The sequence below is a fragment of the Talpa europaea genome, assembly GCF_964194135.1.
Source record: "Talpa europaea genome assembly, chromosome: 9".
NCBI lineage: Eukaryota > Metazoa > Chordata > Mammalia > Eulipotyphla > Talpidae > Talpa > Talpa europaea.
This window is the reverse complement of record NC_140076.1, coordinates 70572613-70592205: the sequence shown is the minus strand read 5'-3', so window position 1 is coordinate 70592205 and position 19593 is coordinate 70572613. Positions and strand designations below refer to the sequence as shown.

General features: G+C 36.2%; 1 protein-coding gene across 3 annotated transcripts; it reads left to right on the top strand.

Moving 5' to 3' along the window:
• Positions 1-564: 564 nt before the first annotated feature.
• CLK4 (CDC like kinase 4) lies at positions 565-18821 on the top strand (the record flags this gene model as incomplete). Of its 3 annotated transcripts, none has more annotated exons than XM_084242635.1 (13): positions 565-1049; positions 4331-4441; positions 5572-5794; positions 6840-6930; positions 7323-7389; positions 10838-10954; positions 11046-11212; positions 11407-11501; positions 11754-11883; positions 14831-14913; positions 17568-17647; positions 18292-18382; positions 18681-18821. In XM_084242635.1, exons 1-13 carry the CDS (start codon positions 889-891, stop codon positions 18819-18821), a joined length of 1557 nt encoding a protein of 518 aa, XP_084098761.1. In that variant the 5' UTR covers positions 565-888. The 3 variants fall into 3 exon arrangements, with proteins under 3 accessions (XP_084098761.1, XP_084098762.1, XP_084098763.1); XM_084242636.1 differs by lacking the exon at positions 4331-4441 and adding an exon at positions 1839-1905; XM_084242637.1 differs by lacking the exon at positions 4331-4441.
• Between the last annotated feature and the right edge of the window lie 772 nt (positions 18822-19593).

Genomic DNA, 19593 nt, shown 5'->3' with positions numbered 1-19593 from the left:
AAAATATAAAAGTCATCTTTCACTTAGTATCCTTGTTTGTTTCTCTGACTTGTTACTTGTATTACAGTATTTTTACTAAAGCTATATGGTATTATGGAAATTTCTCTTTAAATCAACTCACATTGTTAAATTTCTTTTTAAAAAGAAGTAGTAACTTAATCAGGATGTTAATTTTTACCATAGAAAAGAGTTACTGATAAAAAAATTAAAAAACTTACCATTTTCTAGCTAGCTATTTTTGTCTACTGAACATTATAAGCTTGATTCTGGCTCTTTATTTTTAAAATGTCAGCGATGGGCCTCCCCGGTGGCGCAGCGGTTGAACGCTGGGTTGCGAAGCTTGCCCGCAGCCTCTGCAGCGCCGATTCACTCCCCAGCTGCTCCCCGGCCACCGGAGGAGGGTCCCACATGTCGCACAGACCTCTCCTGCCGCCCGCTGCTCCCCTCAGCAGTGTAGTTCGGTCCTTCTGCCTGCTCTACACCCCGCTCTGGCTCTGGTGAATTCTCTCACCCTCCCTCGCTTCTGACTGTACCCAGTGCGCGTATAAATAAATAAATAAATAAATAAATCTTTAAAAAAAAAAAAAAAATGTCAGCGACCATCACTTGAAGACAAGCACAAAGCTGACAATTTATCCAGAAAACTTGAAGAAAATGTATTAAGGACTCAGTGTTTTTCTGGCATTTAGTATTTGATCTGTGTGCCACTGAAAATTAGCTGACCAGTAGAATAGTGCCTGTGGTCTGGGAAATATTGCCAACAAAGATTTTAGAACTTGTATGACCCTTTGTGCTGGTTGTTTATATTTAAATAGTGTTTTTTTTTTTTTTTCCTCCTAAAGGTAACTCTATAATGCCCACAACTCACTGCTCCTTTTTTCTTAACAGATGCGGCATTCCAAACGAACTCACTGCCCTGATTGGGATAGCAGAGAAAGCTGGGGACATGAAAGCTACAGTGGAAGTCACAAACGGAAGAGGAGATCTCACAGTAGCACGCAAGAGAACAGACATTGTAAACCACATCATCATTTTAAAGAATCTGATTGGTAAATTACTCTTGATCTAGTAGCATTTTAACGCTCATAGATTTCAGTAGCTTATAGCTTTCATCTGTCAAATTACTTTATAATTGAGTCAAATATTTAAACATAAAGGAAATATTTATTGAGTGCCTATTTTAGGCTGGACTTTAGGTTCTAAGGCTGCAGCCATGAATAAGACAAAGTTCCTGCCCCTTGTACATCTCTCTACTCGGAACGGTGGGAGATAGTTCATTGAGTCCCAGATGCTAGTAATGTAGTTGGAGCGCTGAGACAACACTTTTAAATAATAATGATGGTAGGATTCCCAGCGAGCACCTAGAAGTTGTATGTAAGAGGAAGATACAGATGTTGGGGTGCTCATTTAGTGTTCCATAAATGAGAGATAATGAGGAGGGGAGAGATTTACTCCAGCTAAGAAAAACAGCATGTGCTATTTGGGAATGATAAAGTATGTTGGGGATTAGTCATGCCATATTCCACAGGTTATATTTGAGATAAGGCCGTTGGATATATTTGGGATTTTTAGAACCTTGGTTATTGTAAAAACCATTCCTTTGCTGCTAATTTAGGAAAGAACTTCAATAAAAATTTCAATAGTGTGTGTCCTATTTTATTGTATTCTTACCAGTATAAAATTCTGAGGTAATACATTGATAAATAAAGGAATTTTAAAGTTCCTAAATGATTTTTTTTTTTTTAAGTTAGGTGCATAGTTTCTTTCACTCTGTTTCCCATTAATTTCGCTTTCTCATTTGTTTTGTTGGTTCTATGTTTTCTCCTTGTTTTGTGCAGATGTTCCATTGGGACTGTTTGCCAGATTGCTTTCTAAATTAGCCAGCTGGGGTTACTTTAAAAAACAGTATGTAATTTTTTTCCTTCTCCATGCTAAACAGACTTGTTCTGCAGAAGAGAGAGCTTGTTGGTATTCATTCCTCATCATATACTGTTATACAGGGGAAAGGGGGAGGATTTATGCCAGGATTTCATTGACACCTGGGCTGATTAATGTACTGATGAAAAACATGTGATATTATTAGTAAATACAAAATAGTAAGGCTTAACATAGTACTAATCATTTCATAGTTTTATTATACTTTTTGTGTATAGAAAATAGTTCATTCATGTTTCATAATCACATGAACATGATACTAAGTAAGGCCAGTTGACCACCAAGCAATAGCTGCTTCTTTGACATTAGCACCAGAGATATGTGGTGGTCATTGCTCCCCATTATCTGGAATATTCTAATTTTTTGAAGATTAAAAAGTACCAGATTGTTTTTTTTTAAAATAAAAACATTGAAAAAAAATGAAAATTGCAGAAAAGTATAAAAAGGGTAATGTTGGTAGGATGCCAGTGCCTCATTATTAGGATATAAAGTTATTTCTAATTATTCTTAAAAGTATCTTTGTATACAAATCTTTGCCTTTGATTATTTCCTGAAAATAGATTCTGAGATTAGACATTTATTATCAAGGCAAAGGGTATAAACCTTGTAACTCTCTTGCTACATGTTTACCTCATTCTCTAAACTTTATACCAAATAACATGCTCTCAGCAGTCTTGGTTATTTTGAAATGCTGAGAATCATGTTCTTTGTTTTAATTTTAAAATTGCAGTGAATTTGTCATTTTTTATTGATCACTTGAACATTATTTTCATATTCTTAGCTTATTTTAAAGTGTGTTTTTCTTACTGATATATATGAGTTTTATTGTATGTCAGTTATTTTACTTTTTTTTTATATATATTGCAGAGTATCTTCACTGCAGTCTAAATTGTCTTTTCTATAGGCTTAATTCTGCACAGTACATTAGGAAGGCTGATGTGACTATAAATACCACATATTGTGGTAAAAATTCTTAAATATCTTCCTATGACAAAATATCTAGTCTTAAACCAGTGGTTCTTAAATTTTAGTGTGAATAGAATTACCTCAGGGTATGTTTAATATGTTTTGGGCTGTCAAAAAAGTCATGTAGTATTTTTTCTTTGAAAACAGAAAAAAATGTGTCATCACTTTATGACAACAACCCTATTTATTATCACGGTTGAAGTCACTGTAACCTGGGGTCTAGGGATCTTTATTTTTAATGGTTCCATATTTTGATATTATTAATAAACCAACCACCCTTTAAGAAAAACTTTTTAGAACTCTTCAGCCTGGCATGCAAGACTTTGGATGATTGGTCCCAGCTTATTTATTTGCCTGTGTTCCTCTATGAAAATTGCTCTTGCTGAAATTATCTACTTATTTCCTGAGTAATGCTTAGACAAACCCATCTCTAAGCCTTTGTGCTTAAAATGCTCTGTAGTGTGAGCTGGTAATATGCCGTTCTTCTCCACTTTGTCTCAATCCTGACTTCCTTTTAAGATGCAACTTTTTTTTTTTCATGGAGTCTTTCCTGACCGTTTTAAGCAGTTTTAATTTTTTACCTTCTATGACCCTTCTAAGCACTGCGTTGTTGAATTTTGTTTTATTTTTATGTGACTAATCTCAATTGTTCATTATTTGTTGGTAGGAATTTTGCCTTATATATTTTTTTATCTTCCACAGGACCTGTGTGGAAATAAAAACGAATGCACATACCCTCGTTAGTCTTGGCTATTTTGAAAGAACGACAGTGAAATATTCACTAATATTCAGTGAATATTTTTAGAAATTAAATCAATCTGTTCATTCTGTCTACTCTGTCCATAGCCTTGTAATTCTACAGATTTTGTTCATATACTCTCTAAGCTTGGTTGGTATAGACTTAAGGGATCCTCATCTTTTTTAGTTTATCCTCATGGTATTCACCCCGTGTTTGTTATTCTGTAGATTGTTTCATGGATTAACAGCAACTCTAATTTCATGCACTATTACAGCTAAAGATTACTAGTGTTAGTTTTTTCTAGTAGATTTTGGATTTTTTAAGGGAAGACTGTCTCACAGAATTAAACAGGATGCTCTTAAGAGAATGGTAATTTATAGTGTATATTTCCCCGACAGTTCTAAGCCAGCTGATCAGATCCTTTACCTAGACTTACAGTCTTACCCTAATCTGAACTATTTCTCCAATAAGTAGGACTTAAGAGTGACACTGGGAAAGGGAAAAGGGGGTTCCTTCATCTCCCAATCTCAATTTCATGACAGCCCTGTTGAGCAGCAGCTTTAGAGATGCTTCTCCTTTATTTCTATCTAAACTAGCCTCCTGGGAACAAGGGTAACAGCATATTCTGGGGCAAAGCAAGGGGTTGATGAGGGCATTCTAGTCAACATCTGTCACTCCATTGCTTGTCAGGATTCTTTTAGCTGATTTGTCTGACTGGGCAGGTGTCCCCTCTCTCCCTCAGTGCTCCATGTGCATCCCTCTTGAAGCTTCGCACTCTGTTGAAGAGGACACTCATCCCAGGTAGAAAGGGGGACGGGAAACTGGGCCAATTGAATCTATGTCCTTTTCTTTCCATCAGATCAAGATTACTGGGATCCATTGACTTCCTGAGGTCCGTGACCTCTATAAAATTACTTTCCAAGTTTTGTTTTTATGCATTTGCATTTCTAGGGGAAAGGGTCCATGTCTTTCATCAGGTTTTCAAAGGGATCTGTAGATTCAGAACTTACGCACTATGGCACTAGATGATGCTGTTTTCCATGTAGAATTCTTGTGTATTTTGCAAGCAGGAATGACAGGAAATTAGCACTGTAGAGGGTAACAGGGTGGTGGGACTATTGTAATCCTAGGCAAGCTATTATAAGATCCCTTTCTCATTTGAAGGGGATGTATTTTAGATGTCTTTGGCACATGAGTCAACCTTCAAAAGTTATGTTGTCTATTTCTCGACGAGGAGTAACAGGAAACTAGAAATACAAAGAGGAGAGGAATTGGGGTAGGTGATGTGTGTAACAAAATTGGCCCATATAATAGAAGTTAATTTGTGCTCTACCATCATGACATCATTTTCCTTCAAACTATCTTAATTTAGTCCTCGCAAATAAAAAGGCTGGAATGAATACAATCAAGATAACATCTAGCTTTAATATACCTTTCATGAAAGAATTCTTTGTGTGCCAGGGATATCTAAAATTGACTTACAGTAAAAGAGAAAGGAATCCTGTTTTGTCTGCCTCTGATTCTGTGTGGCTCTGTGAGAAAAGAAAGAAAATTTAGTTACAGGTGCTTGTCATAGGGCTAAGAACTTCAGAAAGAATGATTTTGTGAATTTTTGGTTTTTAACTTTCTCCAGAAGGTAAAGGACACTTAAATAAACACTGAACATAATTGAATGATTTGATTCAAGCTTTGTTCCTTGACGTGAAGGCTTGACAACTGTCTATATGATAGAGAAATATGAGCCATTTGCTTGTTGGTTAAAGTAAAATTTTCTTAAGTTTTGTGAGATAAGTATTCTAATTCATCAATTTAAATTGTTTTCTTTTATTGGGTTAGCTGTCTAAACCACGAATTCTTGAGTGAATGTTTGGTTTGAGCCACATTATTCTATAATGAAAAGAATAATTTGAAATCCTTTAATGTGCTTGCAGTCATTATTTAGAAGCAAGGTCCTTGAACGAGAGAGATTATCGGGACCGGAGATACATTGATGAATACAGAAATGACTACTGTGAAGGATATGTCACTAGACATTATCACAGAGACATTGAAAACAGTTATCGAATCCACTGCAGTAAATCTTCAGTCCGAAGCAGAAGAAGCAGTCCTAAAAGGAAGCGTAATAGACATTGTTCAAGTCATCAGTCACATTCGGTATGATTGATTTTGTTTTGGGTGGATACTTACTTGTGTGTAAAAGCTCTTAATGAGCTGTTAAGTTTGGAAAAGTTTATATATACTATTTGGATGCATTATGATTGTGTTTACATAACTTGAATCCTTAAAGGAAACTTTCATATTCTTATAGCAGATCTGTATTAGCTAGCCCCCAATTGCCACATATACTAATTTTCTGCAGACCACATGATTTTAGTTTTGTTTGTTTGTAATATCTTTTGAAAAAATAAAGCACCTATCATTCATCTTCAGCATATTTTTACTTAAAAGAATCCTTTCCTGATACTTGGAAACAAATGTAGAACGTTGCAGTAAAGGCTAGTTAGTCTGTATATGGCATCGTCCCATAGCCTGGTGCATTGTTGTCTGCAACTATAGTTGCACTGAAGTTCTGAAAAAGGGTGCTGAATGGGAAATTATCCTAAGAGACCTGCCCCTTTTTTAATACCAGCTATCTTCACCTGTAATATCAGTAAATTCTGAATTGTTGTTTCCCCCCTAAATTTTTAGTAGAATTAGCTTTAATTAGATTGGACATTTGAAATTAACTAGCCTTTGTTTTCTTTTTATTTGAATTATGTATATTTTTAAATATTGCTAAATAAATTTCAACTAATTTCGACATTTTAAAACATTCTTCTGACAAACTAGACATCTCAATCCCCCAGCATAATGCTATTTTATAGCAGGAGTTACTAGATCATGACATTGCATTCCTTAAATTTCAGACTTCAATTAAATCAGTATTTTAAAGAGACAATTGTGTTGTTTTTTCTATTGCCACTTTAAGTATCTTATCTGAAAATCTGTTCCTTGCCATGTTTTTCTTCTGTAACATAAACTGTGCCCTGTGAATTTCTGGGGACTGAATTTGAAATTGCTCCTGCCAACTGTTCGTGGCCTGGTGCTTATCTGAATGCCTGAATATCTCCCCGCTGAATGAATTGCGTATTCTGCCCTGAATTCACTCTGATATATTGATTGGCTGGACGATCTTGGTGCTGCCCACTTGCCGTTCCAGAAGAGCCACCGAAGGAAAAGATCGAGGAGTATAGAGGATGATGAGGAGGGTCACCTGATCTGTCAAAGTGGAGACGTTCTAAGAGCAAGATGTATAGAATATTTTTCAACACTTTTTAAACTTTGCAGACAGAATAATCTTTTACAGAATAGTTTGTCAGCGGGGGGCTAAAGAACTCTTCATTGCTTTTTTGTTTTGTTTTTTGTGGGTTTGTTTGTTGTTCTTTTGTATTTCTTCTTTTCTGTAGAATTTAAGTATTTCTAAAATTCCAAAATAATGGAATTTGAGATTAGAGCAAGAAAGATAGCTCTATCTAATTGTTTTTGTAGCAGCTGAAAATAAAATAATTTGAGTGCTGAAACTTTAGTTATGCTTTGATAGAGAATCATTTGGAAATATTCCACACTTAAGCATTCATGTTTGATTAACTATATAAATTGTACTCAAGTACTTACACCACTTTCTCCCTCCCCTTCACTTTAGATGAAATCGTGGATACTTTGGGTGAAGGGGCCTTTGGCAAAGTTGTAGAATGCATTGATCATGGCATGTAAGTTTGTTGTCTTTGTTTTTTTTCTTATCCTTTTATGAACACTGGTATTTTGGGTAGAGAAGGAGCCATAAGTTAGAAGAAATGTTATTTTAAGTGGTAGCCACTTGGTTCCCGAGAGGTATAAATAATCAACACTTTTTGAATTGTGTCTAATTTTTTTTTTAACATTTTCTTATTTATGCATACAAGAACTGGGGTATAGGCCAGAGGCATGGGGGGTGGGAAGATCCACCAGAGACAGAGTGGGGAACAGAACAGGCAGATTGACTGAAATACACTGCTGAGGGGAGCAGCAGGTGAGGTCTGCTGTGCCATGTGGGTTGCTCCCTGGCCGGGGATCGAACTCATGCTGCAGTGGCTGCAGATTGCTTCATAAGTCATGTCTAAACCCCTTGCGCCACCAGGGAGGCCCTGTGTCTAATTTCTTTACTTAGAGTACAGATTTTGATCAGGTGGTGTTCAACTGTTTAAAGTGAGTGTTCAGGGCCTCCATGGTGGCACAAGGGGTTAAGATGCAACCTATGAAGCTATCTGCAGCCACTGCAGTACGAGTTCAATCCCCTACCAAGGAGGTGACCCACATGGTGCAGCAGACCTCTCCTGACTCGCCCGCTGCTCCCCTCAGCAGTGTATTTCAGTCATTCCATCTGTTCTGTTCCCCAGTCTGTCTCTGGTGAATCCTCTCACCCACCAGACTTCTGGCCTGTACCCCAGTTCTTGTATGCGTAAATAAATAAATCTTTAAAAAAAAAATAAAGTGGATGTTCTCATGAAGAAGTTTCACAAAATTTAGGCTATTATCCCTATAAGAGAGTTGGAAAGACCTACAGGATAGAGTCAAGATTCTTTATAATTTGACTTCTCTGCCTGACTTTGACATTTTCCTCTAGGACCTCTATTTTGTGGTTTGCAGACCTTTGGTAACTGAACTTTTTAAAACAATTCAGTGAGCTATATTAGCTCTAAATTGACACCTAAAATCTTTCATCATAAAATAGTTGGGAGGATGTAATTTCCAGCTTAAAGTAAAAGTCTCTCTTTAAATGTCTTTGAGGGACTGTAAATATTATAGCTTCTTAGATAAACATCATCCAGGAACAAACTCTACTTGAATAATTAGAAATGTTTCATTCTAAAATTTGTTTTTGTTCCATTTTCCAGAGAGAATATTATCCTAAGTATCGTTATCACCCTATCTTCTCTGCAGCAAAAATAGAAACATAAATTGGAATGTTAAAATAGTTAGAAATACTTTCAGACTTACAGCAAAGTTACTAAAATAGTTCAAATAATTCCAATTTACCCTTCACCCAGATTCCCCAAATACTAATATTTCATGGCATTCACTGTATCATTAACTATACATACATATGTTACATTTTCAAATTTTGCTAGCTAATCTGTGGAGCATATTTGAATTTCACGAATTTTAAATGTATATCCTTTTAAAATTTCTTAAGATTCCAAGATCAAGTATTTAATCAAGATGTTTCAATTAGTGTTATTCAGTTAAATACAAATTACTACAAATTTTATATTTGTTAGACCTAAAATATAAAATTTAATTGAACATGTTATCTTTGATTGGGATGGTTGGGCTTTTAAAAAAATGAATACATGTATCCATAAGTAAATGCCTCTTAGTGCTTTAGCATTAAATCTTTCTATTTTTTTTATTTTTATAGCTATACACAAGAACACTTCGTGTTATATAAGTAAATAGATGAAACTAGAAGGATTTTTGTCATAGCAATTTTAAAAGTTTTTTTTTAAGTCAAACACTATAAGGTTGTCACTAAAACAAATCTTTAATGATTAATTATTTCCAGTGGTTGAGAGCAATGATTTGGAAAGCATCAGATTAGCAAAAAAGTTGCTCTTCAGCCACTAGAACAATTTGTTTGCTTCTTATTTATTAGCACCTGGAGCATAGTCTTGACATACTAATAGATGATAGTTTCTTTCATAAAATGGGAGGACCATAGTAAAAAAAGAGGTTTGTATGCTGGCTTATCTTCAGGAAGATCAGATTTCAAAGAGGAGGACAGGAAGCTGAAGATTTGAAACCCACTGATTCAAAATCATTCATGGCGATGTATTTCCGAGGAAGTGTCACAGCTTCCCCAGCCCTTGGGTTATGGCTCCATGCCACATACAGTAGCTATTTATACCTACTTGCATCAGTGAATGTACTCAGCATTTTCTTAGCTTTATGACTTAATTGATGGTGTCTCCTATGCTTAAATGTTCCTCTTCCTCCCAAATCTGGCAAACTACAGCTGTTTTTCAGGACCTAATAGTTGTGTGTCACTTCTTTGAAGAAGTCTGAATTTCCATAACCCCCTAATGATTAGGCTTTCCCTCTCCTACTCCCTAGTACCTCACACCAAGCACTTCTGACCTTATTATAAGTTGTTCACTTTTCCATTAGGCTGAATACACAGGAATAAGCCCTATCTTTTTATCATTGACACCTCTGCTCTATCTGGCACAGGGTAGGTCTAGGGGTTATGTTGAAAATTTCAGCAATATTCTAGTCAAGGGTGTGTGTGTATTTTAACTTTTGTATAAAATCTAGTTAAATTTAAAATTCTGGAAAATAACATTAAAATTCATAAGTATTGGGCTTCCCTGGTGGCACAAGGGGTTAAGACGCAACCTATGAAGCTATCCGCAGCCACTGCTGCATGAGTTCGATCCCCGGCCAGGGAGCAACCTACATGGTACAACAGACCTCTCCTGACTCGCCTGCTGCTCCCTTCAGCAGTGTATTTCAATTTTCCTGGTCCCCAGTCTTTCTCTGGTGAATCCTCTCACCCACCAGACCTCTGGCCTGTACCCCAGTTCTGGTATGCGTAAATAAATATTTTAAACAATTCATAAGTATTAAGGGAGCCATCACTTCATATAAAGTGTATTTTGTCAAAAGATTCTAGAAATAAATTATATGAATTTAGTATAATATATCCTAAAAGATTGTTTATATGAATTTAGTATAATATACCCTAAAAGATTGTTTTAGAAAAATAGCATAGAGTAATTGATAATTAATAAGATTATGTGTTAGGGCCTCCCCGGTGGCGCAGCGGTTGAGCACTGGGTTGCGAAGCTGCCCGCGGCCTCTGCGGTGCCGGTTCGATCCCCGGCTGCTCCCTGGCCACTGGAGGAGGGTCCCACATGGCGCGCAGACCTCTCCTGCCGCCCGCTGCTCCCCTCAGCAGTGTACTTCGGTCCTTCTGCCTGCTCTGTTCCCCGCTCTGGCTCTGGTGAATTCTCTCACCCTCCCGCGCTTCTGACTGTACTCAGTGCATGTATAAACAAAACAAACAAATAAATAAAAAAAAAAGCCTCTATTTAAAAAAAAATAATAATAAGATTATGTGTTAGAGGATAATCAGCTCCCTCCCTGTACATTTACCATTTTCACTTTAATTTTGTTTTTAAGGGATGGCATACATGTAGCAGTGAAAATTGTAAAAAATGTAGGGCGATACCGTGAAGCAGCTCGTTCAGAAATCCAAGTATTGGAGCACTTGAATAGTACTGACCCCAATAGTGTCTTGTAAGTATAAACTTGAACTATGCTCCTTTCATGTTACATGAAATAATCTGAATTCTAGGAACTGAATTATTTTCATTTTGGTCTCTTTTAGTCGATGTGTCCAGATGCTTGAATGGTTTGATCATCATGGCCATGTTTGTATTGTGTTTGAACTGCTGGGACTTAGTACCTATGATTTCATTAAAGAAAATAGCTTTCTGCCATTTCAGATTGACCACATCAGGCAGATGGCATATCAGATCTGCCAGTCAATAAATTGTAAGTATACTTGATAACTTTAAACACACACAAAAAAGTTTTTATTATGCACGCAATATATTAGAATATTGTCCCTGAAAATAGAGCTAGAAATGAAATTTCACTTGACCCCTATATCACTGCTAATCTTCCCTCCTCCTCCCCCAGTACAGATTAAAGTGAAACTAATAATTAGTGTTTTTGTTCTCTTGTAGTTTTGCATCATAATAAATTAACCCATACAGATCTGAAGCCTGAAAATATTTTATTTGTGAAGTCTGACTATGTAGTCAAATATAATTCTAAAATGGTAAGTTACATACTTATTTTAGTTTTGGCAGTTGTCTTTAAAATTAATTTAGGTTAATGATCCTTGGATGAGGACTGTCATTCTGAGGTTCATTGTATCCTGCTGTTTAACCAAAAAAAAGATAACCACCTTTCCTTACTTGTGGGGTTATGTTGAAAATTAGAAAGGTACTTCTGTGCAAACCTTTTTGAATAGTGCTATAAATTATTTATCTTTATTCACCTTTATTTTTACCCAACCATGCCTCTGTAGAAACGTGATGAACGAACGCTGAAAAATACAGACATCAAAGTTGTTGACTTTGGAAGTGCAACATACGATGATGAACATCATAGCACTTTAGTGTCTACACGGCATTATAGAGCTCCAGAGGTCATTTTGGGTCAGTAGACACCAGACTTCCTGATACTGTGATTGAAGAAAAGATTTTATTCTCTACAACTTTTTTGGGGGTGGGGAGAGCTTGAGGATATGTGGCAAGATGGGTGTGATTTTCTTAGTGGACAGAAAGTATTTTCTACTTTCATTAAAACTAGACGTATCTGTAAATACTTGAGTAGGAAAAATGTGATACCATCTGTAAAGATATTCTAGGTGGTGATGTTTGAACAAACTAATCTTATAAAATCATAAGAGTGACTAAGGACATCACAGCAATGAGATTTTGAAGTGGCATGTATTTCTATTTTTGTGTCATCACAAAAGCAGTGGTACTTGTGAAAGATGTAAAGGTTTAGTTGTCAGATATCTAAATACAGGGTGGATGGAGGTGAATAGAAGAAAGGCTAGTCTAAAAGGAACACTTTGATAATCCTTCACGTGAGAAAGACTGGAAAAGAAAGTAAGTTAAATAATCTCACATTCTTGAAATGTGAGAACTCAGTAAGGTGGTATGCATTTTATCTCAAAATTTAAAAGTTGAGTGGCCATGTTATTAAAGCAGGGAAGTTAGGCTGGAACTGGGGGTTTGGCAATAGTGGGAAAATTTCAGGTGAGATGCAGCTGGGATATAGTTTAAAAAAATAAACAATCAGGGCCTCCCTGGTGGCACAGCGGTTGAGCGCTGGGTTGCAAAGCTGCCTGTAGCCTCTGCGGTGCCGGTTCGATCCCCGGCCGCCGGCAAGGGTCCCACATGGCGCACAGACCTCTCCTGCCACCCTCTGCTCCCCTGAGCAGTGTGCTTCGTCACTCTGCCTGTTCTACTCTTCACTCTGGCTCTGGTGAATTCTCTCACCCTCCCACCCACACCTCTGACTGTACCCAGTGCATGTATAAATAAATAAATAAATCTTTTTAAAAAATAAATAAACAATCAAAAGTAAGTTCCAACTAATGTTGGATAGTAAAACATTTTTAAGGAATTAGTTTCTATCTTCTACCATTATTTTTGTCCAGTGGCACTTAGTAATTCAGAATAAATGTGAAAGCAAACTAAAGATGTCTGCGTAGAGTAGTAGATGATTTATAAAAGGGTAAGGAAATCAAGTAGAATTTTCTGTGATGATGGAAATGTTCTACGTACTGTCCACTGTGGTTGCCATTAGCCACATGCCATACTGTGCACTTGGAATGTAGTTAGTGTAACTGAGGAACTGAATTTTAAAATTTTTATTAAATAAAACTTTAGACTGAAATAACTGCATGTGCTAGAGGCTACATACTGGGCTACAAAGAACTTGTCTTTGAAGTGATCATACAGGATTTCTATGTAGTGTGGTCTGAAAGGAGCTGCTGTGTTTTAGTAGCTTAGCGTGCTACTCTTAAGTAATATTTAGAGTATATTCATAGTTGCAGACTGAAGGCTGCAATGAAGTACAAGAAAGGAATATAGTAAGAGGTTGTGGGCAAGTATTTTTAGAACTTGAAAGGAGGTAACTTCCTGTGTTGCATCAGTGTTAACATGCAGATTTCCCCCTATGCTATAACATGAAGACATAGTACAAGACAATTAGCCTTTTTTCTTTGTTATTTTACATAGGACAGTGGCACATCTTATGGTTAATTACCTTTTAAATTGGGTAAAGTATAATAAAGTTCCAAGTGTGGCCAGTCTTGGGATAGTTGATATGAATCTGAAATTGGGGTTGCTGGTCTTGTGGAAAAGAAACTAGATTAGGAGGGTCCCTTGTTCATGGAATATTCCTGAGGACTAAGGCAGAACTAGGATGTGAGGAACATGCCAGGTGCAATAGTTGGGGAGAGGGTATGTTGAAAGGGATTGATGTAAAGTCTTTACTAAGAACATGAAAATTGACTCATCAGAAAATGTGATGTATTTAGAATGGTGTGCTGTAGATGGTTTCAGTCACCTGAGGACAAAGCTAGACTGGGGGGTTCAAGTGGAAATTTCAAGCAAAACCCTTACCATTTGCACATTTTGTGTATGTTACTGTAAGTAAAAACTGGGCTCCATTTGTTGAAATGATAGACACTGTAAAGCCTAACAAAGGATTAAATCAGAGTCAAGGCTATTGAGTATATTGTTTCTGCCTTTGAATTTAGTGACATTAGTGAAGTAATTGAGCGTAAGTAATTGAGTAATTGAAAGTAATTAGTGAAAGTAATTTAGAGTAGGTTTTATTTATGCATTATCGCTTTACTAAACGTTTACTCTTAAAATTTACAGATTAAAATATCACGTTTACTCTTTGCCTTTCCAGTGAGTAGAGTTTTAAGGCTAGTTGTTTAGTTTTGTCCTGAATAGTGTTGCCATTGAGAATTCTGAAGGAGACAGTCTAAGTGATTGCATGTAGACAGCCTGAAAATGGGAGAGCTAGAACCCTCTCTGTGTGAACTTTAAATGACTCCAAAAATTCTAGTTATAGGTGCTTAATATCCATTAATTCTTAAATAATTTATGTAAGACTATAGTATTTTTCTTTTGGAAATAGTAAAACTCAGTCATCAAGCTGATGATAATTGGTAAAGGGTTAGTAATTGCATTCTGAGGCTAATTGTTAGTTCATATTTGCACTAACAAAATGTAAAATTTGCTGGAACAACCTTAAAGTGGGTTATAACAGTATTTCCCATTGTGCAAGTTCACACTGTGTAATATTTGGTGGTTATACTTAGAAAGTATTTGGTAGGGCCTCTCTTATTTTGTGTAAAATGTACCCTTCTCCAAGTTAAAACACTAATTTGATACCAGTGTCTGAAGGACTATGACAGCATACTCATTAACTTTTGATATTCAATTGAAAATGTGCACATTGAATTTACTGCTGTATTCTCATAAATGGGCACTTTAAAGAGAACACTCATAGGCAACAACATGGTTCTTAGTAATTAAAAATTGGTGTATAATAAGTGTTTTTGTTTTTGAATAGCTTTAGGTTGGTCTCAACCATGTGATGTGTGGAGCATAGGTTGTATTCTTATCGAATATTACCTTGGTTTCACAGTCTTTCAGGTATGTATTTAGTAAATAACATTTAATAATTCTTAATGAACTTCAAATGTTCCAGGCGTGTTAATTTTTTGGCTTCCATGTTGGAAAGTGGCCACAGTGTTGTGGTCATTATTTTCTAAAACCATAGTTGAATGAAGTTACTCAGTGAATAGTCACTGTTCATTTTGCGTGTGTGTCGCTCTCATGTTTCCATTTCTTATTTTGGAGCTCCTTCATAAATTTACATTAGGATTTCTGTGGCCAGTTCTAGTTATTTTGACTGTCACTCCCTTTTATAAAAGAATTTAAGAAAAATAACTTGTATCTTACTCTGAAACATCTGTGATCCCCTAGGCACATTTCTAAGCACTGAGTATCTAAAGATGAAAAGATAACATCTTCATCCTCAAGAATGTCATGCAAAAGAAAAACATGGGAACAGTATTATAGTATAATGTGGTATTTGCTATAATGGAGTAAAATAGAAAGTTTAGAGAGGAGCCAGGAAGGGTAAACAGGAGGAGTTAGGTTTAAACCATTGCTGGAAGGAAGAGTAGCAGTTTCTCAGAAAACTAGAGAGCACGATGGTCACATCAGATTGAAGAAATCATATTGGTAAAGGCATAAAAGTGTAAAACAATGTACAGAATAGAGCATAAATGGAAAAATTGCAGCAATACACAAGGACTTGTTTGTTAAAGAAAAGTATTTGTTTTGTCAGAAATCAGTGGTTTCCAAATGTAGACTGGTCTACAATGAAAATGATTTTTGTACAGTTGCCATTCTGACTTTAAGTAGAGATTGTCCTTCCTGTTTTGGGGGGAATAATATATCCCTTTCTTGGGGTTTTTAAATTAAAGCTCTTATTTAACAAAACAAAAAGTAGGAAATCTTATTTAAGTCTCCAATTTTTCATAATTTTACTTCCACCTGAAAACAAAGTCTAGAAAGCTTTCGGTAGTGCCACCATTGAAGGACTTTTCATTAGGATTATTTGATATGATCAAGGTTTTGTGGTTGGGGAGAGGGTGGGATTCTGGAGATCCTTATACTGTTGAGGTGGATTTGAGGTTACAGCAATGCTGGATGGGGAGGAAGCTACAGTGTGCCAAAAGTCATTAAGATCGCTATTGCAGAATGTATGTGTTCATTACTTGTGGGGCACTTTCACCAGACTTCTGCTTCTATCTAATCTCTAGCAATCCTGTTCAAAATACTCTCTAAGTATTTTGGGCCTCCTTGGTGGCCTAGGGGTTAAGTCTCACCACTACGGCATGAGTTGGATCCCTAGCCAGGGAGCTAACCCACATGCCACAGCAGACCTCTCCTCTTGCCCGCTGCTCCCCTTAGCAGTGTATTTTAGTAGATCCTTCTGTTCTGCTTCCACTCTATCTCTAGTGAATCCTCTCACCCTACCCTCCCCCCCACACCTCTGGCCTACACCCCAGTTCTTCCATGCAATAAATAAATAAATAAATAAACAAACAAACAAACAAATAAATAAATAGATTCTTCTGCTAAGGAACTGTTTAAATGTGGGCTAGTATTATTCTTGTTATAAATTTTGACAGCACAGTAGTTGATAAAAGTAAACACATAGCCTTTCCTCTCCAGAACAAGGATTGGCAAACTACCCTACCTGACACATACCTTAAAAAAATGACCATGACAGGCAGCAGTCCTTCTGCCCACCTGTGACTATGCCGGTGCTTTTCACCAACCTTTTCCTTTTCTAGAGTAGGAGCAGTGCACCTTCTCCCTGCCTGTGACCTGTGACTTAGCCGGTGTGTCTCTTCACTGACCTCTTTGCAAAGCAGCAGAGGCAGCTCTCCTCCCAAGGCTGCTCACCTGTGACTTTGCAGGCCTCTCTTTTAGCAAAACCTGTCCCTTTTGGAGCAGCTCTTTCTGCTGCTTGTGTTTATGCCACTGTCCTTTATCCTTCTCTACCTTTTTCATAATAAACCTGCCCTTTTGGATATATATGTTAAAAAAACATGACACAGACAGAAAGTACTTGTGACCAGCCAAACCTAAATAAACCATTTACTATCTGATCCTTTACAGAAAAAGCTTGCTAACCTCTGCTCTAGGAGTGTAGCATTTCTAGTGTAAGTTTTGACAGTTTTTCTCTGTTCTCTGTTAGCCAAAGGTCTCTATTATGATACAGTGTTAGAGTGTAAGTTTTGACTAGGGTTCAAAGCTCAGCTTTTCCTCATTAATGAGCTATATGACCTTAAGCTATGAAACTCCTGTTCCCACTTAATTCATTTAGGATTAATGTGAGAATTACTGGAAGTGTATTGCCTAGGGTTAGTAAATGTTACTGTATTGTTACTCATTGGGTAATTGAAATTAATTTTGGTTAAAAATGAGGAAAACGTTTTTTCTGGTAACCTTCCCCATTCGTTCCTAGGTTAAACAGTGCAAGAACTACAAAATAAACACTTCACTTTTCAATTAAATATATGTGTTACCTCATCTGCTAAGAACCTTTTTGATCATTTTTAGAAAGACTTTTAGGTTTATTGGGTTTGTACCAGACAATGTAAGCTCACTCAGTAATTGTTTGATCTTTGAAGTGGAGTGTAATATAAGTTGTGTTGCTGTCCTTTTTGTCAGTATATTGTACATGTAGAGAAATGTAATGTGTTAAATTTCCTTTTCCTGTTTCTTAGACCCATGATAGTAAAGAGCACCTGGCAATGATGGAACGAATATTAGGACCCATACCAACACACATGATTCAGAAAACAAGGTATGCCTTAAGAATAAAGCCCTTTGTTATTACAGACATACAGTGCCCTATATTCAAATGACAGAAAACCCAACTTCATTATTTCTTGTTTGAAAGGCTGCATATTTGAAAGTAATGTAATACTTGCCTTGTAATCTAGTAAACAGTATTTTTTTTTTTTTTTTTTTACTTTCAAGTGAAATGTTTTTCAAAGGAATTTGATTTGGATTCTAAATGTAAATTTGAATTTCATACTATTGCTGACCAGTTACATGTATGTCTTTGAACAAGGTAACTATAGTGATTTCCGAAGAGATTCACCACAAAAGCCAGTAGGGAGTTACTTCTTTAAATATTCCATAAATTTCCAACTGCCCCATCTGGTGAAATCAGAATTTACTGGAATGGTTCCAGGAGCCTCTCTTTGCAGCTGGCATTGTTTCATATATGGTATTTGGGGACAACTTAAATGGGATATGCTGCCTCAGAGTGTGTAAGATTAAGGAAGATAATATAGAATGTGTCTGATATATAATTGTTGCTGAGATTTTTTAAAACTCTATGTATGTTTATATGTCTATCTAGAGATACTTATGCTTCTATCTGGTGGGAGCAGGGTAAACGTGGGTGTTATTTATACTAACCTAAACTTCTTTTTCCTATAGAAAACGCAAGTATTTTCACCATAACCAGCTAGATTGGGATGAACATAGTTCTGCTGGTAGATATGTTAGAAGGCGCTGCAAACCATTAAAGGTAAAAAAAAAGTTTTAAAGATTTAAAAAGCACATTCAATGCTCTTTTTTTGCATAGAAGAGCTGGGGTGTAGGGTAGAAGTACTTGGGGTGAGAGGATTCACCAGAGACAGAGTGAGGAGCAGAATAGGTGGATTTACTTAAATATACTGCTGAGTGGAGCGGTGGGCGAGACAGGTCTGCTGCTGGGGATCCAGCTCAGGCCATAGCAGTGATAGTGCTGAGACATAACCCTAGGTCACCAGGGAGGCCTTTTAACTATTTTTTAAATTCTCAAAACAAAAACATTTTTCCCCCAGGAATTTATGCTTTGTCATGATGAAGAACATGAGAAACTATTTGACCTGGTACGACGAATGTTAGAATATGATCCAGTGAAAAGAATTACTTTGGATGAAGCATTGCAGCATCCTTTCTTTGATTTATTAAAACAGAAATGAAATGGAAATCAGTGGTCTATATATATACACACACACACACACACACACACACTTCTATAAAGAGATTTTACTTAAGACTGCGTCAGTCAACTCTAAACATTCTAATATTTTTGTAAACATTAAATTATTTTGTACAGTTAAGTGTACATATTGTATGTTTTGTATCTATCATAATTATCTTGTTGAGCAAGTATGTTCCTGATAATGAAATATAAAAGTTAAAAGTTGTTAATTTTCCTTTTTGAGATTAATTACCATTTTTAAAGACCTTTGGAATATTCTGTGTGTCCAGTGATAAATGTAATTGATCTTGTCTTTTGTACATGGAGGTCAACTCTTTGAAGTAATTTGAGTAAAAGGAAATCTTGACTACTTTATTCTTAAGTGAATATTCTTTATATGCCCTCAAGTTCAAAATTTTTTAACTTTAAAAAAATTTTTTAATCATTGTTGAGCAGGTAGTATTATTAACTGTAGGTAGGCAGATATTAGTAACTAAAACACATAGGAAATGTTTATTGTTGGAATTTCATTAAATCAAGTGTTGTATACTCATTGGGTTGATGTAAACGGCAACAAGTATTCATCAAAAGACATCTAGTTTGTCTGTTGTGATAGCTGTTTAATCAGACCACGTATACACTTCATTTAAGAATAAAATCTAATTGGAAAGTCATATTTTCCAAGAGCTACTTTATGTGATAGGTCACATAGAAAGAGGAATTTGTTGTTTCTTGGAGACACTTAGCTTTTTAGTTTTTGATGTCAAATC